The 27,915-nt window shown below is 39.7% G+C and overlaps 2 protein-coding genes across 7 annotated transcripts in view; both read left to right on the top strand.

The window, feature by feature from the left end:
• Nucleotides 1-669: 669 nt before the first annotated feature.
• On the top strand, nt 670-5,359 carry LOC6042956 (protein FAM160B1). Its single transcript, XM_001854023.2, has 6 exons — nt 670-920; nt 2,521-3,336; nt 3,392-3,845; nt 3,904-4,034; nt 4,094-4,302; nt 4,367-5,359. Exons 1-6 carry the CDS (start codon nt 840-842, stop codon nt 5,091-5,093), a joined length of 2,418 nt encoding a protein of 805 aa, XP_001854070.2. The 5' UTR covers nt 670-839; the 3' UTR covers nt 5,094-5,359.
• Nucleotides 5,360-16,261: 10,902 nt separating this feature from the next.
• Nucleotides 16,262-27,915, top strand: part of LOC6042960 (dihydropyrimidinase) — a 78,358-nt gene continuing 66,704 nt past the window's right edge. For 2 of the 6 annotated variants that reach the window (XM_038260321.1, XM_038260326.1), the window contains exon 1: nt 16,292-16,397. The gene's annotated coding sequence lies outside the window, so the exon portion shown is untranslated. Of the gene's footprint in view, nt 16,572-16,700; nt 16,909-27,915 lie in introns of those variants that run through there. The other 4 variants (XM_038260325.1, XM_038260324.1, XM_038260322.1 and 1 more) reach the window with 4 other exon arrangements.

The following is a 27,915-nucleotide window of genomic DNA, read 5'->3' on the forward strand; positions in this document are numbered from 1 at the left end:
TATTTGATAGATCACATAAATTTAAAAATACTTGAACTGTTTAATCAGTGTAAACTGATATAATCTGAAAATGCATACTAATACTTATATCAAATATTTGACTTGAAAGTTTAAAAAACATAAAAATTATTACAAATAGTTGGAAACTGATCATGCCATTCCGTCGGACGGGTTAAGTAAATGTTGGCCCCGGTCTAACCTAGAGGTAAGGTGGCTAGCTCAGTCCAGGTCGTCTTCCTGAGTCCTGTCTTGGTAGAGTCGCTGATAGGCAGTTAAACTCACAGTCCAAAGGTCGTCAGTTCGAATCCTGGGGTGGATGGAAGCTTAGGTGTAAAAATAGGTTTGCAATTGCCTCAATAATCAAGCCTTCAGACGCCTAGTTTCGAGTAGGAATTTCGTAATCGAGAACGCTAAGGCATTTCTGTAGAGCGAACAATTTGATTTTGATTTTCTGAGGCTTCAAACTTAATTTATGGACTTTAGTGTTAACATGTAAATATATCAGTGGTTACACCAGTTTAAGGTACAATCACTTGCACCCACTCTTTTTCACAGTATTCGAACCGCACCAACCACAATCCACGAAGTAAACAATCACTCACATGTATTCGTGACATCGCACTCTCTACCCTCTACACATCTTTTCCTCTTCTATGCTCGTTTTCTTCCATTCTGGCAGTGGCAGTCAGTGTGGAAAAAAGAGGTGGTAAAAATAAAAACATTGTCGTCGCAGTTTTCGGCCATCGGTCCCTCCGGGTCTTTTTTTTCTGCCAAATTTGGATCCACCATGAACCGTATCGAGTAGATCAGCAAACCGCGTTCAGCCTCACAGGCGGTTCATGTTTCTCTGCCGGAAGTTTAACGAAATCGACAGAATGCTGGGACGACTCTCGGAAGTGCTGCAGACGGCAGCCGATGTGGTGAGTGCGGAAAAGTCTGCCGATTTTTGTCTTCTTCTTCTAGGAATGCGTCATCCGCCGAAGGAAATTGCAACTGCAAGCAGGTGGAAAAGGTGCGTGTGCAGAACCATGCAGGTTGTAACACGATATGTTGTGGCTGGTGGTTATGTAATGGAGACTGGATGCATGTTGCACTTTTTTCCTTCTGCAAGAAACTGTTTGATTGTTTACATGCGGAGCATGTCGGAAAGCAGTAGAAAGAGCTCATGAAAATCAATACAAATATTGATCTGATGAAAACTAATGCCGACAGTGAACTTCAGCATTGTCATTTTACAGTCATTTTACAGTTTATGAATACTCGGAATACATACAGATCGTTATCTTGGAACAAATTGGAATGCAAACCTATTAAATGCGCAAATGATGGCGGCTGATATCGTACAGAAGATGAAGTACTGTTGCGGCAAGAAGCGCATCCAATTAGAGTATAAACACAAGAAACTAGAACACCAGTGCAGTTTGTAAGATTTGCACAAGGTGATAATCGATACCTGAGTCGATTGGTACAGATCGTTTGTTGGAAATATAATTGATATCTTTTATCAGAACGGAACTGTGAACAACAACTGAAGAACAACAAAGCAGCTGAAAACATGGGCATCCATGCAGAACTCATCAAGAAGGCAAGACAAAGATGACAAGGACAATTTATCTTCAAGCTTTTTGGACGTCAGTCCAGAAACTGTTCAATTAAGTTTAGACCGATCACTTGAAGGTTCAGCGCCCACTAGACACAACGATTTCACCACCTCCAAAGACATTTCCATCCGTAGTAACTTCATCCAGCACAGCCTCCTCCATAAGTCGATGCCCGTGTGCTCTCTTGTACTAAGCTTACTGAGATTCCTATCTAGCTATCGAAGTATCGTCTGCACGGGCGATATTGGGTCTGAAGGATGGGTTTCTCGACCGGACCGGACTAGATATCGAATCCGTGTCAAAGTTCATCTCCAACGACCTTCAACTGGACTTAATACGAGTTAAAAATCTACAACTCAACGATTCCCGAAACCACGTCATCATCGAGCTAGGATCGCCGGAGGAAGCTTCGGACCTAGCCAACCACCAGAACCTAGGCTGCAGAGGCCAAGACTTCCGTATACCTATATTCCAGAAGGACAACTTAATCCAGGTTCGCGTCCACAATTGGCTACCGCACATGCCAAACGAACTAATCGCCACCCATCTCGAGGCCATCATTCAAGCAGACGTCTGGCATAACCAGCTCTGCTAGAATATTCAGTAACTTGGCAAAGAAGAAAAATGGAAATAATATGAGTGATCTATGGAAAATGGGACAAGCAGTTGTCTCAAATCGACTACGACCTCAACTCCACTGACCTGAACTCCACTATCAACTTTTAATAATAGTTGTTAGAAACAAACTGACTGAGAGTTCATCTTTCCAGGATTGTCTGACTCTGATTCCGTCCCCAGGTCATCAAACGTTTCCAATCTGATCCGTCTCGTACTCCTATTTGCTCTTTGGATCAATCATTTACCTTGAGTTGTATAAATTAAAACTCAAGTTGCTCAAGTTTCTTTTATCTCTCTTTAGCTCGCGCCGCCACCCACTGCCCTGCAGGACTTTGACTACCACTACAAGCTGGTGAAGAACTTTTACGTCGCGGACAAGACCTTGCCAAAGATCCACATCAACGACACCAACATTCCGGTCCACCTGGAGCAGATGCTCCAGATACTGATCCGCGAGGAGCAACAGCAGCAAGAGCAGGCTAAAAGCGTAAACCCAGAAGACGTTCCGGACGGGACTCCAAGTGATCCACGAGAGTCCAGCGCGAAAGCGGAATGCATGGAGTTCGTGCTGAACAACCGCCCGCTGGACGTGCTCGTAGAGCTCGCCGCGAACGACGCCCCACCGGGCGCTCGCCTCGTCATCCTGAACTGGATCCGCCGGCTGCTGTCCTGCATGAAGAGCCCCCCGCTCGGGCACGCCAGCCTCTTCCAGCCGGTCCAGAAGCTGGTCGAGCTGTGCAACGGAACGCTAGCGTCGCCGTACGAAAAGGAGGAGATCCTTTTCCTGGAAACCGTGGCCGGACTCGTCCGCAAGGACTCCATTCTGGTCAACCTGTTTCTCAAGTCTCATCACCATTCCGCACAAATGCTGGCCAGCTGGAAGGGGGTGGCCGTTACGAAGCCACCGGTGAACAACCCGCTGTTTCAGAGCACAAAGATCGAGTACGACTCGCGACGGGTTTCGCTGATCAAGGAGGAGCCGTGCTGCGAGGGTGGAGCTGGAAGTTCGGTGGCAGTTCCGGATCTGAACGAGGGTCCGGCTGAGCTCAAGTGTGACTGTGATGATGAAGAGCACTTCATTCTGTTCGATGCCATTGTGAGCTATCTGGATAGTGCAGTAAGTATTAGGTTGTGGGAATCTTGGTTCAGATAACAGTTCCGGAATCTTTCAGGACAGTACAATAATCGTTCGGGCTTGCGAAGGAATCTTGATTCTAGCTTCGCTACCAACGCTGAACAAATCTTGCAATGCCATCCGGAACAGCTTGAGTCGGTTCTGCGGGATGATTGCGGACCGGTTGGCGACGCACTGCCAGCAGATTCCGGAAGATATGGACACCGGAGACATTGAGGATGCTAACGTTTCGTGGGGACTGATTCCGAGGGACAGCGAGCAGCCTCACTTTATTGGAAGGTATCAGCTAACTAGCTTCCTCTGCTGGTTGGACTACTGTGACTGTCTGATGAAGGAGAGTCCGGTGATTGCGGATGAATTGGGTGAGCTGATCCGGAATCAGCTGCTCGTCAGCTACATCGAGGCTGGTCTGCTGGGAAGCTACGCTCCGTTCATGCTGGTTCTGACGGCGAAAATCATCAAGAAGACCCAGTCGAAAACACTGCTGGACGGTAACAATCAATGGTACTAACAATCGTCACCGTTCCTAACCTTGTCGTACGCTTCTAGAAATCGCTAACTGGCTAATCGGTGAGGGAGACATTACGAGCATTAACGGAGCCGACTGTCTGCTAACGATACTGATTGAGAACGCGCACGAAAATTCGGATCTTCTGCTGCAAACGTTGCAATTTGTTGAAGTAAATGTTAACATCCCCAACTCAGAAACACCCCTCACTAACTAACATTCCCGCTTTAGTCTTTGCTGGATAACCCACACGAGAAGATTCTGCACGGTATGCTCTTCCTGTACATCAATAACCGGGGGTATTACGACTTGGGCGCTACTCGGAACATGCAGTCCTGGTCGGACGAAGAGGACAACCGCGAGCGGCGGAGAGGCAGTGCCGACGGACCGATTAAGTCCCGGACGCTGGCACCGCATAACATCCTGAAGGTGATCAACAAGTAAGTTTACTGTCACCTGCTTGATCAGTTCAACAGTTTGATTCAAAACGATCTGATCTTCCAGCTTCCTACTTCTCCTCCCGCGCCACATCATGAACGACTCCGCCGGAATCTGCTACGAGGAGTACATGCAGGACGCCAGCCGGCACTACCAGACGTGGATCCAAAGAACCGAAGGTTTCAACTGGCCCGTGGAAGCTGTTTGGCCCGAAAGCCCCCTAAACTCACCCGACTCCGAGGAAGTCCCCCTAGCGAAGCCCAAACCCCGCCCAACCAAAACCGACCTGAACGAGGTCCGCTGCGGCGACAGTGGCATCTCCGAGGAGAGCTTCTACGAGGGCCCTCTCCTAAAACTGCTCTTCTCGCACGTCAAGCAGATGAGCTGTCAGCCGTACGAGCTGAACCTCGCGGTAATCGCGATCCTCTCCAAGCTCGCCCTCTTCCCCCATCCCTACCTGCACGAGATCCTTCTAAGTCCGGAAGTTCCCGTAGCCCCAGGAGCCACCACCCTCTGGTCCGTGATGCACTTCCTGGCGCGGCAACTCCTCACGGAAATCCCGCGCGTCGAGAACTTCCAGGAGAAGATCGTCGAAACGGGCAAACGGCTGCTGGCGAACCCGCCCCTGTACCACAAGGACTGCTGCGAGCACACCTCGTCCGAGGAACCTTCCCCGGAGGAAGAGGAGGACGAGATTAACGATCCCCTCTTCGAGTCGATCGTGGTTCTGGAGGAGTTTTGCAAGGAGCTGGCGGCGATCGCGTTCGTCAAGTATCACCACGCGACGGAGTGATTTTAAAAAATGATGGAATTGTGAATATGGGTAGAATGTTTTATGCTAGGCGAAAGAAAACCTTTTTTTAGTTTGCAAAATTTGATCGTGCAACAAGAGCGACCCCTGCGATCTTTGCCCCCGAATTATGGACTAAGTTTTACCGCAATATAGTTTAATCAGCTCCTTTGCTAAGAAATATGCATTCGTACTCTAGCGTTAAATTTACTGATTCGTTCATTGTAATGCAAGTGATATCAATATAAGCATATTCTAGTCCCAAATTATATTCAGTGTTTTATTTTGAAATGAAAGAAACTTTACATCACTCATAGAAATGTGTTTTACATTACATCAAATTGAAAACAAATCTGAGCAAGATTTGGCTTATAACACCGACCGACAAAATTTCTGCGCAGGCTCAACTCAAGGGGAATTATGAACTTTGGGGTCCCCAGGAACATACCGTAAGAATCGGTACAGCTTGGAGGCGGAAGTTGGCCAACCAAAGGCAGAAGCGCTAAATTCGAGGTTAAATACAAAAAAAAAATTGCATTTTATATTAAAAAAAAAGCAATAGGGTCCTAAAGTGAAGCTTAGATTGCTGATATTATTTTTTACAGCGATAAAGCTTTTTTTTTCTTAGTACAATGACCCTTTGTACGACCACAAAGAGATTAATGTGGATTTTTAAATCAATTTGGAAAAATTAACCTCGCGGTCCTTCCTGACAGAAAAGTTCCTACTTGACAACTCTTTCCAAGGGGACCATAGTTGATCTTTCGAAAAAATGTTGTCTTGTTAATTTATTTGTTTTGCATTAAAATGAAAAAAAAAGTGATCAGAAATAGTTCTTAATCGTGCCCTATGTAAATTTTTATGTACAACGGTAAAAAACACGATTAAAAACCATTTCTGATCACTTTTTTTCATTTTTATGCAAAAAAAGTTATTGACAAGACAACATTTTTTCGATGGATCAACTATGGTTTCGATGGATCAACAAGCTGTCAAGTAGGACCTTTTCTGTCAAGAAGGAACGCGAGGTTAATTTTTCAAAATTGATTTAAAAATCCATTTTAAACTCTTTGTGGTCGTACAAAGGGTCATTGTACTCAGAAAAATAAGCTATATCGTTGTAAACAATAATATCAGCAATCGAAGCTTCATTTTAGGACCCAATTCGCTGAGATTTCAGTCATTCGATTTTTTTGTATTTTTTAATCCGGCTAAAACTTGTTTAGTGCCTTCGGTATGTCCAAAGAAGCCAGACTGCATCATTAGTTTGTCCAAACAATTTTCCAAACAACTAGAATAACTAGAAATTTTAATTTTTCTGTGAGTTTGATTTAAAAAGGAAGATTTTTTCGGGGTTTCCTCAATTCAAACTTGATTATCAATAATTCTAGAGTTTTTGAACTATTGTCTTTCATATGATGATAGGACCTTTTAAAAAAACTCTAGAATTGTTCTTTAAGAAATTCCTTACTAATTATATTTATCCATTTCCAAATGCTTTCTAAAACTTGTGAAAACATTTGTACATTTTAATTAACAAATCTAGAGTTTTTTTAAAGGTCATATAAACTGTTGTGTTTCACATGTTATAGGACCTTTTCAATAAAAAAACTCTGGAAAAGTGTTCGTGAAACACTAAGAACGATATTATTCGTAAAAGCAAACTTAACATTTCGTAAACTTTTAAACGTTTAACAAAAAAAATGAAGAACATAATGATTTGATTCAACAGGTTCCGCCGGATAATCAAGATGATGATTTTTGAGTTTCTTTTTACCGATCTTTCGTGCGCAAGAGAGGAGAGCCTTGTTCCGGTCTGATTTTTTTTTATTGATGAGCGCCAAAAGATTTTCTTTTGATGATGGTTATTCATCGCTGGTCACAGGTCGTATTGAGGTGCTCAGATTTAGATGAAACTTTCAGCGTTTGTTTGTCTATACTTGAGATGAACTCATGCCAAATATGAGCACTCTACAACAAAGGGAAGTGAGGTGAAACGGGCTTTGAAATTTGAGGTCCAAAAACCAGTTTAAAAAAATCTTAAATTGCTCGCATTTTCATAAAACCTGATCAATTCCAACTCTCTTTGTTATATTCGAAAGGTCTTTTGACCAATGAAAAGGGATCTATCAGTGAATAGGACTGCTTCTATAGAACTTTCTGTCAGCGATCATTTCCCAAAACTGCCAGGGAGTTATTTCGGTTGAAGTCACAACTCGCGCCGTTCTCCTGCAACAGCAAAAGCTGACTTGCGATATAAAAGCTCTGATTGATGCTAACTTTAAGGCTTGCAATGCCTTCAAGCAAATGGACAACAAAATCGAAGTTGTTCAAGATGAATATGAGGGCATTGCCACCCTCCTTGGCGAAATGCAGCAGCAACTCAACAGACTGGATAAAAATCGATGACTCTACATTAAACGTATGCAAAAAGTTTCGTCAATTTTAGATGACGTAGCACCAGCGGACAACGCCAGTACGTTGGTCAAAATCGACGCACTGACCTCCGTCACTCAGCAAATTGGTGAGAGTCAGAGCATTATCGGTGAAAGACTTAAGAATATCAACACGGAGTTGATTTTTTGTCTGGGCGTGACCCTGGTCCTGCTGTCAATGAAATCCTCGAGGAGATTAAGGCAATCTCAGCCAATCTCCCGGCTGGTACTGAGCAAACCGAGGCTCATCACGAAACTCTCGCTGATGAGTTAGCATCTAGCTCAGCTTCAGGTAGTCCCAATCTTAAAGACAATTCTGGATGGCGCACACTCGGCAATAAACGGCTATGGAAAGCTGACTGGACTGACTACGATATCCGAACAGCACGCCGAAAGGAGCAATCTAAATTGAGACGTAAAGCCAATCAGCGAAAACGGCGTCGGCAACATAGGCGCTCCAGCTACACCGGGACAGACGACCTCGATGATTACGAGCTCGATTACAGCTTCTTCGACAACAATTTCCACTTAGAACAACGTAACGACCGGCTTCACCGCCTGTGCCACAATCAGCTTGCACAACACTTAGTAAAACAACCAGTCAACTTATTACAAAATCCACAACATTCACAATCCCAGCAACAACAACATAATCAACAACAACAATCCCAGCAGCAACAACACCAACAGCATATCCAGCTCCAACAACAACAATCCCAGCAACGTCAACACCAACCCCAGCAGCATCAACATCAATCCCAACAACAGCAACAACTTCATCAACTCCAGCAACCCTATCAAGACCAACAACAGCAGCAGCAACATCAACAACTTCAGCAACCATCTCTACAGCAACACCAACAACAAACATTTCAACACCTACAGCAGCCGCAACAAGCCCACCCCCTCCAGCAACAACAGCAACAGCAACATCAACAACAACAACCACAACCCCATCAACAACATCATCAAAATCTACAGCAACAACTACAAGCCCAGTCCCACCAACAACAGCAACCTCAATTTCACCAGCAACACCCACCGGCACAACAGCAACCACAACTTCATCAACAGCAACAGCCCACCCAAGCTCAGCTAATACATAGAAGCGCACAGGTATACAGTGAAACACCTAGCTGGATGTTCCGGCCAGCGCAACGTAGCTCTTTTTCGGAAACAGGAAATTTTATGAACTAATGACGCCTTCATGTGAAGCTAGCGATAATTTAATTTTGACAAGTCCAACCACTGCGTCTAATAATTTAATTGAAATTTTGACTTACTGTCAAAACTTCAATAGAATGAAAAGTGCCGCAAAAATCGACACTATTAATCAAGCTATCAGCGGATGCCTTTATACTGCTATTCTTGGCACGGAGACCAGTTGGGACGCTAGTATTTTAAGCGAAGAGGTTTTCTCTAGCAACTTTAATGTATTTAGGAATGATAGAAATCTGTTATCATCCGGGAAAAAGTCGGGAGGCGGCGTTTTAGTCGCCATTAAAACCAATTTTGACTCAGAAAAACTTGATTCTGACGTTTTTGCACATTTTGAACACGTATGGGTCAAAGCTCAGATTGCAAAAGAGACTCACATCTTTGCATCTGTGTATTTTCCCCCGTTATCGCCACTCAGCTCATATGAAGATTTCTTCAAGAACGCTGAAAAATTATCTCCAGTCTAGATCCCGAATCCAAAATACATTTGTATGGCGATTTCAATCTCGGTGCTGTCGACTTCATGGTTGACGCAGAAAACGAGTCTATTCTTATTCCCATCTTAGGGGAAAGTGATAGATTACAAGTAATTTTTGACAAAATGTACTCTCTCGGCCTAAATCAAATTAATCATGTTAAAAATCAAAATAATCGCTTTCTTGATCTTCTTTTTACTAATATGACTGAAGACTTCTGTGTGACTGAAGCAAATAATCCACTTTGGAAAAATGAAGCTCATCACACAGCAATTGAATTTTCACTTTTCGTGCATAAGGCTAATAACAGACCAGATGGTTCAGATTACGAAGAAATTCCTGATTACAATAATGCCAATTATCCCTTAATCAAACGTAGACTATTAGAAGTTGATTGGAAAGCATTACTAGAGAAAGAAGCGAACATCGAGCTAGCAGTTAACACTTTCTATAGCATTATATACGACATCCTCGATGAAAGCGTCCCAATACGAAGAAAAAGACGCACAATTGACAAACACCCGCCTTGGTTTACAAGAGAGGTTAAAAACCTTAAAAATAGAAAACAAAAAGCTCACAAAGCTTACAAAAGCAATAGCCAAAAACTTGATGAGTATCTACAAATATGCAGTCAGTTAGAAGTCACCATCCAATTTGAATTTGAAAAGTATCATAGAAAGGTAGAATCGGAAATCAAGAGTGATTCCAAGCAGTTTTTCAATTTTGTCAAATCAAAATTAAAAAGTAGTAATTTTCCGTCAAATATGTCTCTCGACAATAAAATTGGCAAAAACAGTGCAGAAATTTGTGAATTATTCGCAAACTTTTTGAAAGCGTATACACCTCTTTTGATGAAAACGATCGAGACCGAAGCTACTTTTCCTTTATTCCCCAAGCGAATAACGAAATAACAGTCGATAGCTTATCCTTAGATGAAATTCAGGCGGCTCTTAAAGCTCTTGACAGTTCAAAAGTACCGGACCAGATGGAATATCTCCAAAATTTGCAAAAAATGTAGCCTCTGAACTGGCTTCTCCGCTTTATTGGCTATTTAATCTATCATTAAAATCAGGAATATTCCCAAGTGCTTGGAAGAAATCATATTTAGTTCCAATTTTCAAATCCGGTAAAAAATCTGACGTGAAAAACTACCGTGGAATTGCTCTTATTTCATGTATTCCCAAGCTCTTTGAGGCAATAGTTAACAACAAAATGTTTGCTCAATTAAAAGACTACATAACACAAAAACAGCATGGATTTTTCAAAGGGCGCTCAACCGCAACTAATCTTCTCTCGTTCGTAAACTACACATTGAATGAAATGGATAACAAAAACTCTGTACAGACACTCTATACTGACTTTAGCAAAGCCTTCGACAGAGTGGACATTCCTATGCTTCTTTTCAAATTGGATAAAATCGGAATTGATTCTAATCTACTTTCATGGCTTAAATCTTACTTAACAAAACGCACGCAATGTGTTAAATTTAATGGCCTCATATCTAGGCTCATCAATGTTACTTCCGGGGTACCTCAAGGCTCTCATTTAGGCCCATTACTTTTTATTCTTTACGTAAATGATGTATCCTTTATATTTAAGCATATCAACGTTTCGATTTACGCAGATGACATGAAATTATTTATGAAAATTAAAGACGAAACTGACGCTTCAAGATTCCAGAACGAAATCAACATATTCTTTGAATGGTGCTGTCGTAGCCTTTTACAACTTAACATTAAAAGTGTACATCGATCTTGTTCAGCAGAAAAATAAATAAGCCAAATATAAACGTAAAACTAGACAACCAGATAGTTGAAACCTGTTCAAATGTTAGAGATTTAGGAGTCATACTTGATTCTAAAATGACTTTCATCGAACATTACAACACGATGGTATTCAAAGCAACTAATATGCTCAACTTCATAAAACGATTCAGTTATAACTTTAAGGACCCCTATACATTGAAAACATTGTTCATAGCTTATGTTCGCTCTATTCTTGAATATTGTAGCGTCGTGTGGAGTCCACACATCAAAACACACGAAACCCGTATTGAATCAGTGCAAAAACAATTTTTACTATTTGCTCTTCGTAAACTAGGGTGGACAGTGTTTCCCCTTCCTTCGTATATTGCACGCTGTATGTTAATAAGCTTAGAAACACTTGTAAAGCGTCGTGAATTCGCTTCTCTTTCGTTCGTAAATGATCTAATTGCAAACCGAATTAATTCTCCAGAGTTGTTACAAACATTAAATTTCTATGAACCCACACGCGTATTGAGAGCACGTGAGCCATTCGCATTGCATTTTCACAGAACTGACTACGCTAAACACGGGCCCATGAATAGAATGATGGAAACTTATAACAAATATAATAACATAATCGATTTCACAATGACAAAATCCACCATGAAAAAACAGTTCTACAATCAAAGATAGATGTTCCCCCCTTGTAATTAGAAACTAAGCAACGATCATGTAGTCTACGTATGTTTTACGAATAAATAAATAAATTCCAAAACGATATTTGATCGCTGATACACAACGCCTATCACGATCGTCATCGCTTGGCGATGGTCAGTGAACGTAAACACGAAGACGAAACGAACGAAAAATTAGCACCACTCAAGCAGCCGCCCGAACGAAACAACGCGCTCTTTCTCTCGTTTTTCGTCTCTCTCTTGCTTGTATGATGCTGCGTGGTGACAGAAGTCATATGATTGCTATCAATGGAGAGATGATCGGAATCTCGGTAGAATGTCTAACGACCGCTCTCTAAGCGATCTTTTTCCTGACTGTGTGAGTGACTTTGCGAAGCACTCATTCCTTTGTGAGTGAAACGAACGAAAGTAGAATGTAAAAATCAGGTTGTCGTGAAGAAGACGATTGGAGTGTTCTGTCAGCTATCACAAACAAAGTCGAAATTTCGCAAGCACTGCTTTCGACGCACTTCAAAATGTGTCATAAACATCCGAGGTTCGCTTGAATTGTTTTCAGAGCTTTTGCAAATTACTGTTATAAATGAATATTTTTTTATGCCCAATATTTTTTTGCAACAACCTCCAATACCTTTACTCCCATAGGTCAAAAGTAGGGAAATTTCATGGAATATAGACCTACGGAATTAACTTTTTGGCCAATCGCAGATTTGCAGTTTTGACTTTCGAGTGCATCATTTTCGAAATAAAGTCACAAAAAGATCAATCAAGAAAAACAGAATCTACAACAGGCCTGCCCAACGTACGGCCCGCGGGCCGGATCCGGCCCGTGAAGCCATTTCATGCGGCCCGCGACGGTTTTTCAAAATAGTTCTATGTCTGGCCAATTGATTGCCTGCATTAAAAAATAAGCTTGAAATCAAATTTTATCATATTACAACAACATGTTTCGTGTTTGAATTTAATTCTTATAAATTCTAAATCGATATTTTTAAACTGAAAATCGTGCAAGAAAACAAAATTATCAGTTTCGTAAAATAGTGAAATTTATGACAAAAAAAAACTGGATTGATGTCTAAAAATGTGCAAAAAGACACTATATTTAAATTTCTTTCAGTTTGAACTTTGTCCACTAAAAATTGATTTTTTTTATTTTCTATTTTTTAAATAAATCAGTAATCAAAAACTAACAGAACAGCTTTTTAGTGATCATTTTTTTTAAAGCTTAAAAAACAAATTATTCATATTGAAAATAGATCGCTGCAAATATTTTAAAATATTAAAAAAAATGTCTCAAAATGAGTCAAGAAATAAGGGACCAAACATATGTTTTTTCATAAAAAATGTGTTTACTTTTTCAACTTTTAACAAATATTAGTTCCGACCCACCACTGGTTCAGAAAAATCAGACCTGGCCCGCAGGTCCAAAAGGTTGAGCACCCCTGATCTACAAGTTTTCCTCCCATAGTTAGAAATTTAAGTGACATTTTAAAAACCAACCTTGAAAGGCCGATGCAAATATCTTTCAAAGTTTTTGTAGCCAAGCTCTGGCCGGGGACGAGAGAGGGGAAAAATTTATTTTAAAAAATAACAAGCCACAGTCTTAACATTTTAATGAAAACATTATTTTAAAATGCATTTTAAACTAGTTCAGTTGTTTTGCAATCAATAGTTTTCAAAAAGTGAAAGATTTCACAAAAACAAAAAAAAAAATGGCGAGAAAAAAATCTTCTTGCGGTACAGTTTATCGAAAAATTTCAAAAACTCGAAATATTGAATAAACCCAAACATGATAAACATAATTCTAAACGAAAAAGAGGGTGACAAAAACTTTTAAAAATATTTGTTCCAGCCTAAGTATGACCCCTAAATTACGCTAAAGTGATTTAGAACTCATTAAACATGAACAAACATGAAAATGCCTTTGGCATTTAAAATTAAAATATGCATGAAAATAATATGAAAAACATGTTAATCGATTATCCGAAGTCCCAACCTTTGGATAATTGAGTCTGGACTGTATTCAAAATCATTGCAATATACAAAGTGGTGCTCTGTACATATACTTTTACAACTGCCTACATCATGTGCTTTTCAATTAGGTGGACGCCATAAGCTGAAAAATATCAGTCATTTTGAGCAAAACGCAACCTCCTGACATTTATCTAAATAACGCTCCCAACACTCAATATTGGATAAAAAATAACGAGTGAGGAAATAACACACCCTCTTTGACAATCTCAAGTCGGCTGCCAGAGGAAAATTCACAAGCTTCGAGGTTCCGTTCCACAAACAAACAAACCCCACTTTGCTCAAAATTTCTCACTCATCACGATAAATGAATCCATCGCTGTTCACTGCCACTGGCAACGCCGCGTGTCTATTCATTCTCTTACCTGTTATTTGCGCATGACGGGAGAGAGAGAGAGAGAGAGCGGAAAATGGATTTTCCACCCAAACGCTACTCAACCCACCGGCCATTTTGAGCGCACACAAACACGCGAGAAATTCCTCACACTTGCTCAGTGCACGCACCACATACAAGAAAATTGGCGGAGTGATGTCACCAATTTTGCAAAGGATGTTGCGTCGTAATAATTGCCGATTTAATTTGTGGAATATTTTGGATTTTTTTATGATTCGATTTTTTGAAGTTCCATACAAACCTTCGGATAATCGAACTTCGGATAATTGATTCTGGACTATAAAAACTTATCAAAATGTTAAAGAATTAAAGACATTTTTTATAAATCAATTTTAATGACAAAACGAGATTTTAAAGTTCAGCAAAAAAAGCATTTCCGTGTATATTTTTTTTTCGGTGTAGTCCTCATCCATACCGAAGGCACCAAATAGCATCAGCCTTTAATATGTTTGAAAGTTCAAATCATAACTAATTTGAATCAATTTTATTTTTTAAGATGCATGCATGAAAGTGCCTGGAAAATAAATAACTTTGTAAAAATCAAATCATAGGCCGTTTCTGAAAGTCCAATCATTCCAATCATCCAATGCTTGAATTCTACAGTATTTTTTTGTTCTAATTTATCTTCTATTGATTAGACCTCACAATCCAAAGGTCGTCAGTTCGAATTCCGGGATGAATAGGAGCTTGGGTGTAAAAAAAAGGCTTGGATTGCGTTACTGTTTTAAATCTTCAGACAAACATTTCTGAAGCAACGTTTGAAAGGGGCGGTAAATATTGCTCTTACGGCCTTCTGCCCCATTTAAACGCGTGTAATGGGAGGCCGTAAGAGCAATGTCGTACCGCCTCTTTCAAATGTTGCTACAGATTTTAAAACATTTCTATACCTAAAGGGTAAATTTTTGCACTTGGTTTTATTTTTACTTTAGAATAGGATTTGGTACGATTTTTCAATAGGGACTTATAAACCCCGATTTGACAGTAAGATTGAAACCCTGAGAGTAATATTTCACCTCTCCATATAGGCTCTCTATTTTTCAGTCTTTAGATTTGATAGCAATGCCCTAGTTTTAGACAAATTACAGTCATCCCACATATTCGGAACACCCAAAAATTCGGAACACTTTTGTGGTAATTTGTCAATAGAATGAAAAATTTAACTTTTCTGTCCACCCTGCTATTTTTAGGGCCTTTAATTGGACATTCTCTTGCTATTTCACTAGTATAAGTAATACTTTTTCAACAAAAACTGCATTTCAAGACTATTTTATCCAGAGCATCAAAACACTGCCTCCAAATTGCCTGTTCCATTATTGTGGGATGTTATTGTGTCTCCCACAATTGTGGAACACCTGAATTTAACTGATATTTTCACAAAAAAGTTATCAGACCATTCATAAAACATTACTAAGCATGAGTTTCATTGGTTTCAGAGTGCAAAGTCATTATTTTGTAAAAAATATGTACTCCTGGAAGAAAAAACACGTTTGTTTACATCGTAAGAAAAAAGTGTTCCGAATTTGTGGATTTCAAGGGTCAATGTTTTTCTTTGAAAACTTGATATAAAACGTAAAAATGTACAGCCGGTCTATACATCAATCGAAAGATCGCTAGAAAAGCTTTCACATGAAGGTAAAAGCAAATCATTACGTTCAATTATCGATTTTATATGATTTGTTGAACATTGGCCGATCTGTAAACTGTTCCGAATATGAGGGATGACTGTACTATTTTATTCAATTTCTTGACAACAAACCTCTCGCAACAAACCCTCCAAAGAATGATGACCTTTACCTTTTTTACGATCGTGATCGTCTGCTTGCAGACTCTCACCAAACGCGGTTGTAACTGTAAACTTGGATCAACAATCAACCTTTCTCCTCTCTCTCTTCTTCGCAGAGCCCACTTTGATTCCACCACGCGGTCACGATTCACGCGATCGCAGCGCGATGGTTTTGTATGTGTAGCAAAGCAAAATCTACGGACGAGCCCCTTCTGCAACAAAACAAAACAAACAGCAAACACCCTTTTCCTCCCCTCGTCCCCCTAACAAGCTTTGACAGCTCAAACCAACAACTCACACACACACACGCGCGCTCATCGGCTCCCCTTGTGTTTTTTTGGCAGTTCATCGGGCGCGCGCGTTGAGGAGTTCATCGCTCGCTCTCTCTTCTCCGCATCGCCAACTTGGATGCATCGCGGGCGGTTCGCGAGAAAGAGTTCGCTCAGTTCGTTGTTTTCCGGCGACGCGAGTGGTTTGTGTCCGTTCAGTGTGTTCCGTCTTCGGGTGTGAGTTTTCCCTTTTTTGAAGAGAAGGTGAGCGGCACAGGTTCAGCAGGTCAGCAGTGTGAAAGAAGAGGCCTTTTTTCCTGCCCGAATCGCGGTCGAAATAGAAAGAATCGCACGGTCCGTCCTTCGTGAAGTGGTGGTCAATCCATTGACAAGTGCGGATGGGATTGTTCGCGAGTGTTGCGGAAAGTTGATTAGAAAGTAAGATCAACTTTTCCGGAAGTTTAGTGATAGATCTACCTTTAGAAGAAACCCCCAAAGTGGTTCATCTGGGTTGTGTGAAAAAAAATTAATTCCAGCTTTTACGACCCCCTAATTCAACGGAGAAGAAATTATTGTGACCGGGTTCGCCAGCAACCCGGTGAAGAAACGTGGAACATGTGGATCCAATATAGATCCCACAGTGACGGCATAATTGGTTTTAAAAATGTTGCACAGGAAGAACATGGTGTAGAGTGAACGCAACGAAGAAAAGAGCAGACAAAATATCGGGAGCACTGGCCCCCTGAAAGCTGGCAACTTAACCCCCGCGTATCGGGTGATGATTCTCGCCAATTATTGTATTAAAACCCAGCAGAACCGCGACTCCGCGTCTCGTCTTGTTGAACTTCCCCCTTCCCCACCCAAACTAGTGTAGAATACATTTTTCGCTAGTGCCCCACGTATTCCGGTGGCCTGACCCCTAAACAATCCAGAATGATTATGCTGCCCACTACAGTGGCCCCAAAACTATTGGCCTGATAAGGAAAATTATACGAATGATGCATTTTTTTCAATTAATTTTCATTTCTTTATTTTTCTCTTTGATTTTTTGCATTTGAAAAAAATATTTCCAAAATGTATTCTAATCAAACGAATACGTTGGGGCACGCTCATCTTCCTATTTTCAGCTTAGTTTTTTTTTTAACCTCCACCGCTCTTTTGGGTCTGCCTAGTGCTGCCAAAATTGCTTAAATTTTAAGCGAACACTCACGAAAAGTAGCATTTATAGAGAAAATTTCCTGGCAACACTGGCTCACTCCAACAGGCGCTTCGGTGGTGTTAATAGCCACCCTTTGTTCTTTATTTGCCTTCGCTTCTCGTTCGGTTTTCTTCAGCCTTCGATTGGAATGGGTAGTTAAAATTGAAACGTCAAAAGACTTGGCGCGTTTGTTTTTTTGATGGCGCTTGCTAATTATTTACATGTTTCAGGATTATTTTTCAAGTGAATGACTAACTAATGTGCAAAAGAACATGTTGCCGAAAGTTGGGGGCAGTTTTGTATCGAAAGCGCCGTGAAAATGTAAGCGAAAGCGAAAAGTGGATTTTGGCGACATTAAGCGTTTGAGGGTTTCTTGCGTGTGTTACTGTGTGTGCCACCAAAATTGCGAGAAATGGTCTCGCAAAATAGAAATTATGATCAAAAGTGCATTAAAATTGATCTTTTTGGCCAGTAAATGACATAAATTTGGGTGATTACTTGAGGCGGTGCTGTTGCAGATAAGTTTATAGCTTAAATAGTATTTTTGGAGCTTTAATCGAGCATTAAACTATCCATATGACGAAGAAAGGTGTTTGATTGGAAAGGGTATATTTCCCCTCATGTTTAATTGTTTTATGTTGTGAGTCCATCTCGGAATATCCCAAAAAATACTAAAACTTGAATTTTTATATTTTGTCCCGGGGTTGATAATTATGCGATTTCGGACCTGCCGTAACCAGGCGGAACAATTGATGGCCCTCGGGGAGCTGATGATTAAGCACATCTACAAAAGAATAAAATACTGTGATCTTGTTATAAGCTTTTTAGCTTTCATTCCCCTTTCCTTTGCCGTTTTAGAAAGTTTTTTCACTTTTTTCTTACTCTTGGTAAATTTTTAGTTGATAGCATAATATACTCTAACACACAGCTGAAAGAAACTCAAAAACTCTTTACCACTAAAGAACTTACCGTCATCTAAGACACATGTGGTCAATTGGGAAAACTGTTTTAGACTGATTCTTGCATTATATTTTGCTATGTTTGGTTGATTTCGGTTAGAACAGATACAGATCAACTATATTAGTGTATGGATTTCCTAATTTGATGCTTTTAACGGGACGTCAGTTCTTGGACAACTTTTGTTCAACATAAATCAATTTCTGAACTCGACAGATTGCTTGCTATTTTTGTATTTATCGTCTGCAACAAGCAGAACTTGTTTAAGTTACGGCGTTTTAATATAAGGTGCTTCCAAAAAAATCGAGTCGTGATGTCAATATGGCGCTGCCTTCCAGTTTCACCTTAATAAATGTAACGAACTGGGCCAGCTCAATTGGGCTGTTTCCAGTGTTGCGATTTTGAGCGCTCAACCGCTCATGAGCGAGCAGTTTTTGCTCATTCGCGAGGAGGAGCGCTACGCGAGCTAGCTCACGTTTGTTCGTGCTCATGTTTGCTCATTTATTTTATGAGCGAAAATGCTCATTGCTCGCGCTCGCGCTCATTTTTGCTGCTTGAGCAAAATGAGCGGTGGTTATTTTACCTGTAACTGGTAAACGATAATAACTTTTTTGTCAGCAGAGCTTCGAGGTTGTTTTTTTTAATGGAGGCTGGATTAGCGAATCTTCATGATAATTGACGAAGATATTTTTCATAATTTTTGTTTTGAAGCTTGTTTTGGAGTCAGATTAAAGATGTTAAATTAGGATCTGTAAATCAAATCATGGTAATATTTGATCTGAGAAGGGGTAGATCTTTTATGTCAGAAAAATGCGTAATTCTACCTCTAAAAATGTGTGATTTTATCAATTTTCTGGTATAATGCCACTTTTTCAGTCTGAATTGAGATAAAATTTTAACATTAAAGAAATAATATTCAACCTTCCAAAATTACTTTTAAGGAACACACAAATGTTTTCTTGGTAAATTTGTAAATAATTTTAAATTTAAAGTTAAATGAGCTAAAAAGAGTGTCTAGAATTCTAAACAAATTAAGACACTTTACTTGCGAGTCAGCCATTTTTTATTTATCGGGATTTAATCAAAACTAGTTTTCTTTTAACTATCAAAATCTAAAAAAAATAAGTAAGTTGACAGCAAAAGATAAGTTCATGTCTCTTTTTCGCGATGAATCCAATTGGCCTGGGCCAGATTCATCAACAAAACTAAAAATCTACCTACTTTACTGATGAGCGCTCATTGAGCGCGAGCGCATGCGATGAAAATGAGCGAGCACGAGCTACCTGTTAAGTCCTTATGGTCATGAACGAGCGAGCACGGCTTCTGGCTCGCTCGCTCATTCGCAACCCTGGCTGTTTCACAATGTGCCAAACCTTTGGGAAATTACGCTACAAATATTTCGAGACTAAAAAAATCAAGTTCCACTTAAAGAAATGGCTAGGCTAAATCCACAAAAATTGCCAAAACCACTGTTTTTAACATTTTTTTTTTTTAAATGCTAAATTTCCATAAGGATTGTACAGCCATCCCTCATATTCGGAACAGTTTACAGATCGGCCAATGTTCAAAAAATCATAGTAAATCAATGATTGAACTTAATGATTCGCTTTTACCTTCATTTGAAAGCTTTTCTTGCGATCTTTTGAATGTTGTATCGAACAACTGCAAATTTTAAGTTTTATACCAAGTTTTTGAAGAAAAACTTTGACCGTTGAAATCCACAAATTCGGAACACTTTTTTCCTACGGATGTAAACAAACTTTGGTTCTCTCCATGAGTACATATTTTGTACAAAATAATGACTTCAGGCACTAACACCAACGAAACTCATGCTTAGTTATGTTTTATGAATGGTCTGATAACTTTATTTGTAAAAATATCAGTGAAAATCAGGTGTTCCACAATTGTGGGAGGCACAATAACATTCCACAATTATGAAACAGGCAATTTGGAGGCAGTGTTTTGCTGCTCTGGATAAAATAGTCTTGAAAAGAGGTTTTTTATTCAAAAAGTGCTACTTTTACCCATGAAATAGCAAGAGAATGTCCAAATGAAGGTCCTAAAAATAGGAGGGTCGACAGAAAAGCTGCATTTGGCATGTTGTTGACAAATTACCACAAAAGTGTTCCGAATTTGTGGGTGTTCCGAATATGTGGGATGACTGTACTTAGGACAATGGTTTTAGATAAAATTTCTGTAATTTTACCACTTTTTAGTGTAAAATTACTTTTTCAGTCTTCATAAAATAGGTAATATTCAACATTCCAAATTTACACATTTTTTTACTGTGTACAAAAATATTTAAATAACTTACGACTTTCTCAAATGGCATTCTCGAGCGCAACTGGCTCCATAATACATAAAAAATTCTCTACACACCCATTTTTTCCGCTAAATTCAATGAATGATTCAAAAATATTACCAAATGCCTCAAGCTTTGCTAGCCAATAATTCAAAACCATCGGATCACTGTACCGTCCACCGACTAGACATCAACATTTTCTCCCCTCCCGCACTCGATAGGCCGTGCAGATAAGTATCTGTGTGTGTGTGTGGTGTGTCACGCTCCCATGGCTTTTCCCTGATGCCCACACACCACCAACAACAACAACAACGCCCAACAACCATCTCAAGTTTGCAATTTGCTGGAAAGAGCACAAAAAATAGCAAATACTTGGCACCTTACGGAATGAAAAAGGGGAAGGCCCTGCTTCAATGTGGCATGTTCTGGTTTTTAGATAAGAATAAAAAAGAAACAATCACTCTAATCGATCTAAAAGAACGAAACCCATTCGGGACGACCAAATCCACGTGGAACTGTGCTATAAACCAAGCTAATTGAAATCATATTTTCCCCCTTTGCTGGGTGTTGCTAGTTGTGCAGCATTACCCATCCCATTGCGGTAGCAATAGAAGGGGTGAATTTAAAGTTACATTCGAACACCCGCAAAAACGAAATGTGCAGCAAGTCCCACAAAATCGAGCCAAACATTTCATTAGGGCACAAAACCAAAAATCACGATTCGAGAAAATCACTGGCAAAATGTGTTTCAATTCCTATTTAAAAAGAAAGCTTGACTGGTGATATTTTTATTGATGATACGATAAAAAACATCATAATCCTCAACCCGAGCAGGGGTAAATAACACGGGAATACCAAATTTTGGTATTACTTGGGCAAATAACAGCGACCAAAATGTGCCCTTGGTTGCCCAGTAATAGATGGTAAAATACCATGAAATCATACCAAAATCATGTATGTGAAAGACCACAGAAATACCAAAATATGATTTTCCAAGGGCGCGGGAATACCTAAAAATAAAACCATGGCAATACCAAGTTTTGGTATTCAAGCAATGTTCAAAAATCCAGAAGACCTCAACTTGGTATTGAAATGGTTTTATTTTGAGGTATTATTTTACCCTTGGAATAACATGGTTTGGTATTGTTGTGCCCTTACACATACAAGATTTTGGTATGATTTCATGGTATTTTACCATCTATTACTGGGCAACTAAGAGCACATTATGGTCGCTGGTATTTGAACAAGTAATACCAAAATTTGGTATTTTCATACCATTTTTAGTGCAGCAGTTGCAGTTAGTGAAAAAACGGAAATTATTCATATGCAACAGCCAAATCTACTCACCTGATGATTCCATGTTGTTATTAGTGATATTCTTCACCACACCGAATGCATTTGTCATTGATGAACGGCCTGTGCATGAAGTTCTTGAAGATTCTGAAAAATAACAAGATTGAAAAATATGTGTTATTAAAACTAGAGAAAACTAGATTGAAATTCACCAAAATTCAATAATCTTTCGATTGACTCGTTTTTCAAAGTATTTGGTAATCCCGACTTAGAGATATTTCAACGTTTTTGAAAAAAATATTAATGGGTATATCACACTAATTTTTAAAATCATCTTTAACATTTTTGGGTTTCAAGTCATTTTAGCGCAAAATTAATTAACTCGTAAAATTTTTTTAACAAATTTCCCATAGTTTCAGAGAAAATTGATGAAACCTTTCAATATTCAAATAATACCCAAATGTGCCATCCTGACTTAGAAAATTTTCCACAATTTCAAGTCATTTCTGTAGGGGGTATATAAAAAATGTTTAAAATCAAATTTGAAATTTTCGGTTTTGAATAAAAGCATTCGCTTTGAGACATCATTATAGCGCAAAATTAATTTTTCAATTTCAATTCGGTTTTATTGGTGAATAATCAAGATACAATGAGTTATTTTGAAGTGCATAACAGAGTTTTGGAGTTCCTTACAGCTGTGTGTTGCATCATAATCCATTTAGGAACAATTATTTCTTTAACTAAGGCACTAGCAAGAGTAAGAAAAAACTATAAAAAAACTTACAGAAATTGCAAAGGAAAGGGGATAGAGGAAGAGAAAGCTTAATACTAGATCACAGAAAATTTATCCTTTGTAGATGTGTTTGATCATCAGTTCCCCAAGGGCCAGGAATTGTTCTGCCTTGTTCCGGCAGCTCCGAAACCGCGTCATCATCTCCCCCGCGAGAGCAAAGAACTCCGGCAGGGTAAAGAGATCTTCCCCGGTGACTTCTTGCTGGGCCGTACTGCCGCTACCGGCAGCGACCACGCTGGCGAACGAACGCCCCCAACCAGGAGGGAACGCTGAGTTTTCCGCTGGAACCGTACGCTGTCCAGCTGCAGGAACGGCTGCGCTCGTACTTCGCTGAGGAGGATGGGACGCTTTCTTCTTCCTCTTTTCCTGCTCCTCGAGGTAGGCCTTGCGCGCGACGCATCCGCGGTAATTGCCGGTATGGTTGCCGTCACAGTTCGCGCACTTTATGCGCGGCTTGGTTTGTTCTGCCTTGTCCCCCAAGTCCGCCTTTCGTGGCAGTGCGCACGCCTCCGAGAGGTGTGACTCACCGCACTTCACGCAGCGGGGCCGGAGGTTGCAGTTCCGCGAGCCGTGGCCGAATTTCTGGCAACGGTGGCATTGCGCTACGTCCGTCGGGTTCTTGGTGTAAAACCGCCAGTTTACCCAAAAACCGTCCAACGTTTTAGTCCGCCGCAGGTCTTGGATCTTGACGGTGCCGCGGTCGAAGTACAACAGGTACAGTGTGTGTGTACCTGTTACCGTTGTCTTGCGCGAGAGCACTTTAATCTCCCGCGGTTTTATTCCGGCGTCCGAAAGGTGACCCTTCAGGTCGGAGATCGGACGGTCTTGATAACCCTGCAAGACAACCTTAACAGGGGGCTTCTCGGGGTTGAATGTGTAGAAGTTGAAGTTGCTACGCTTCAATTCTTCAAACACCAGGTCGAAATTCTTTTTGGTCAGTGTGATCACTTGCACTGCCGACTTACCGATTTTCAGACAATATCCGAGGCCTTCCAGCAACTCGTCAACATCGTCCGCTAACGTGTCCAAAACAAAAATTGGAGGTGGTCTACGTTCCGCTGGAGAGTTGTTCTTTTTTGACGTCGGCACTTTTTTCCGTGCACGACCATCATCGTCGTCGTCGTCGTCGGTAGTGCTGCTACCGTCAGTGTTGTTGTTGTTTTCATCGTCGCTCAGCATCTGGAACTCGTTCCTGATGGGGATGTTGGCGGATGTTGATGTGCCACTGGTCGTGGCACCGGAAGTACCGGAACGGGTTCGCACTGGTGATCTTGGGACATATCCAGGATGTAGTAACTTTTGTCGATGCCTTCAGCGCTGACGCTCCCCTGCGCGATGGCGGCCGACACGGCGTTGGTTTGTTTACCTTTTGCACACGGCCGGTAGACGAACTTCGCGGGTTTTTCGAGGCCGCACTCGAACTGCCACGGCCACGGCCGGCCTTTGGCATGCTGGAGAAGCAAACTCGCGGGTAACCACAATCAATTACGGCGAAAAAAATCGAAAAAACGATGGAGCACTGAGCACTAGCTGCATGCTCTCGTGCGTACACGGAGGGAGAGTGAGCGCAAAATTAATTATTTTGTCAAAATTGGTCAAAATTTTCCCATAGTGTCAGAGGAATTTGATAAAACACTTAAATACCAAAATAATACCAAAATGTGCCATCCTTACTTAGAAAATTTTCCACAATTTCAAGTCATTTCTGTAGGGGGTATATCAAAAATGTTTAAAATCAAGTTTGAAATTTCCGGTTTTGAATGAAAGCATTCGCTTTGAGACATCATTATAGCGCAAAATTAATTATTTTGTCAAAATTGGTCAAAATTTTCCCATAGTTGCAGAGGAATTTGATAAAATACTGTAATACCAAAAGAATACCAAAATGTGGTGTTCGATCATTGACAAATTCTGCAATTTTGCAATATCAAAACAATACCTTAAATTGGTATGATACCACATTTTGCTCTTGCATAATCCTTAAGACAAATTTTAAAGGGTCCAAGAATACCAAAATTTGGTATTGATACCAGAGAAAGGTATTATTACGCAATTCCCTTGTTATTTACCCATGCTCGGGAACAGTTACTCTGCTTTAATGCTTCTTAATTTATGTTGATTTTCGCAATAAACTCGTTATTTTAAAAAATCTCGTTGGGCTCTTATTTTTGGGCCCTTTTACCTTTCCAACTGTTGTTCATTATGGGCCTTTTCTAAATGCAATTTCGACGAGAACTGAAAGGGCACTAAAGTGCTGTCACCTGATTGTTGTTTTTGATGATGTTTATGGGCTTTTTTTTAGTTAGAAATAATGAGGAATTCAGCGGAAATTTTGATAATTGGTGAAGTTTTGTGATCGAATGGTGTAGATAAAGTAATGTGAAACATAAAAATTCTTCAAAAGTGTACATATTAAATATGTGTTTCGACAAAGTTTTTTTCTGCAGAAATCCTTGGTGAAACGTAAACCAAACTTTGTTTTGAAGTGAATTAATGTTAAGAATGTATGAAAAGTTCACTTTTTTACATAGAAAGTTCCTTAACCACAAAAAACTAATGAAAAAGAAAAAGGCACAATTGAACTTTTTTTCTGGTTTGGAGTGAACATTGTTATGTGCCCTTTTGTATTTTTGATTTTTTCAATAGAAAATTGTTTGCTACCAATCTGATTCTTGGAGGGCATGTAGAGAGTGTACTAATGAATGGATTAGTGCAGTGATTCTCAACCTACTTCTAGGTCGGTACCTCCTGCCATGTAAATCAAGTAGACCCGGTACCCCCGTTGAGAATCGCTGGATTAGTGGAATAATCCCAAATGTTTACGTTTTTGGTGTTGTGCCCTAATGAAATGTTTGGCTCGAAATGTTCAGGCAAACAGTGGCGCCACTTAGATTTTGTTAAAAGGAGGGGTTGCCTTATTTTTTGCAAGACGATAAATTTAAATTTTACTGAGACGTGGTGGACAAAAAAATGTGTTGTTGGAAAATTAACCAGAGACCTCTCAGTCAGTTCACTGTAAATGTTTACTCTCAGTCTGTGGGCTTTTTCCTCTCGAAGAAGCTGCGTTGCTTTGAGTGTACACTGTACAGTGCTTTCTTGTTGATTTGTGTGACACCAATGCTTACGTCAGACAACGAAAAGCGTTTTTGATTCTCGAGAATACACCACCCGCTAACATACAGACACAATTTCCTCTTTACGAACTTTTTTTTTTTTGAAAATGCACGCACGCAAAGCGTCGCACACCCAATTTTAGAGTCATGAACTCTCAGCAACAGCACTGACAGTGTCCATCAACATTGTTGTTGTTGTTGTTTTTTTGTTGTTGTTGTAGCACGAGACAATTACTCGCTCTCTCTCCCTTTCTATTCTCCCTTTTGCATGAGTGAAAAGTGTGAACGTTTTTATTTAATTCTCAGTTCATTTCTCTATCCCTTTTCTGCTACCCCCCCCCCCCCCCTCCCTCTCCCCTGAAATGGTGTTACTCTTGAAATTTTCGGGGGGGAATGAAAAATGTATTTTTAGGTTTTCCCCATTCTTTACGATCGCACCAAACTGCGGGTTATTTGTGGTGGTACTGCCGATGAGTGCGATCTCTCGCTCTCTTTCTCTCTTTTGCTTTGACGTGATCGAGCGCCGGGTCGTAATTTATCATATTTTGGTGCGCAGAGTTCAATGTAAAATTACGTACCGTTAAAAGGTTGGGTTTCCAATTGAGATTGACTTTTTGACACTCATTTAATTTGAAATAGTTGCATTTAAATGCAAATCCTATTGTTTTAATTTTATGTTCATAAATATCATACTACCACAATGAAAGCAAGAAAACTCTCACCACCATAAAAGACCGACATCGAACGTGAGTTAGAAAATCAGCTCCCCCTCTAAATTCTCTAAATTCGTAGTTGAAGTGGATGACATGGAAATTTAATTAAAGCCGGCTTAGCATATCTGGTGCTGGGAAGTTCTAAATGGTGGTGATTATTGGTCTGTCGAGAATTTTCAATTGGGAAAATTTCAACCCCACTTATGCAGTGGCTATGCGTAAGAGTCATTTGGAGATGATTAGATAATATCAGAAGTTTTCAAATTATGGTCTCTTTTGTGGATTTCAATTCGTTTTGAAACATTTTTTGGTTATGCTAATGTAGAATTTAAGTTGCAAGGAACTCCAAATCTTTATGAACTAGCCAATCATACAACATGTAAAATTGTTATTTCGGTAAATAAATTGAATGAAATAAATATCACAATTTGGTAATATGTATAAAGGTACTGTGAACGGACACTGGGGATGGGTTCATTTTTAAAAAATAAGTACACCTGTCATAAAAGTGCCGTATCGACCATCAAAGTTCGATTAATCCTGTACTGCCCAAATTCTTGCAGCGTGTTTTGGAGGTAGTTTTGAGCAAGTTTAGCTCTACGAAAAACTTTACTCCTCTTGGTTTATGTTTTTCTTGTTTTATTTTTAGTTTTTTAATTTGCATTTATCTTTTAAGGTTATGTTTGTTCTTGTGTAGTATTTGGCATACTTTACCACCTCCTACGCAGAAAAAAATCGATTCCCGTAACCGTGAATTGTGTTCATGAATTTGAGAACCACGAAGGAATTAATTCATGAGTATGTTGCATTTACACTATAAACGTGAATATATTCCTTCGTGGTTCTCAAATTCATGAACACAATTCACGATTTTGAGACTTTTTTCCGTGTATCACTATATTTTGCCTTTCTATTTTTTTCATGTTTTTACAGTCACGTTTTCAATGTTTTTCACATTTTCGGCTACAGAATGGCATTTGAATTGTAAATAAGCGGTATTTTTTTTAAATTGTTTAAGGTCATTGCAAATATTTTTTAAAGTTTATGTCGCCCCCCCCCCCCCTTCGAAATTTCATGAAAATTAAAGTTTAATCAACTGAAAACCAGTTAAAATGACTTTTCCATGCTTGAATTCCTTTGAAAACATTTTTATTTTTCGTAAAATACCAATGTAAAGTCCGACGAAAAGTTTTTTTTTCGCAAAAAATATCTTGATATGTATCTTGAAAACTAATGATTGGAAAGCAACTGGGCGCGTGTAAAATGCATTTTTAAATACTTTTTTCATCCAAATCGAAATTGTTTCAAATTGATTTATTTTTTAACAATTGTTTCAAATTGTTTAAAACTGTTTAAAATTACTTCAATTTGTTTCAAATTGATTAAAATTGATTGATTTTTATAAAATTGTTT

This window comes from Culex quinquefasciatus, chromosome 3 (assembly GCF_015732765.1).
Source record: "Culex quinquefasciatus strain JHB chromosome 3, VPISU_Cqui_1.0_pri_paternal, whole genome shotgun sequence".
Lineage (NCBI taxonomy): Eukaryota > Metazoa > Arthropoda > Insecta > Diptera > Culicidae > Culex > Culex quinquefasciatus.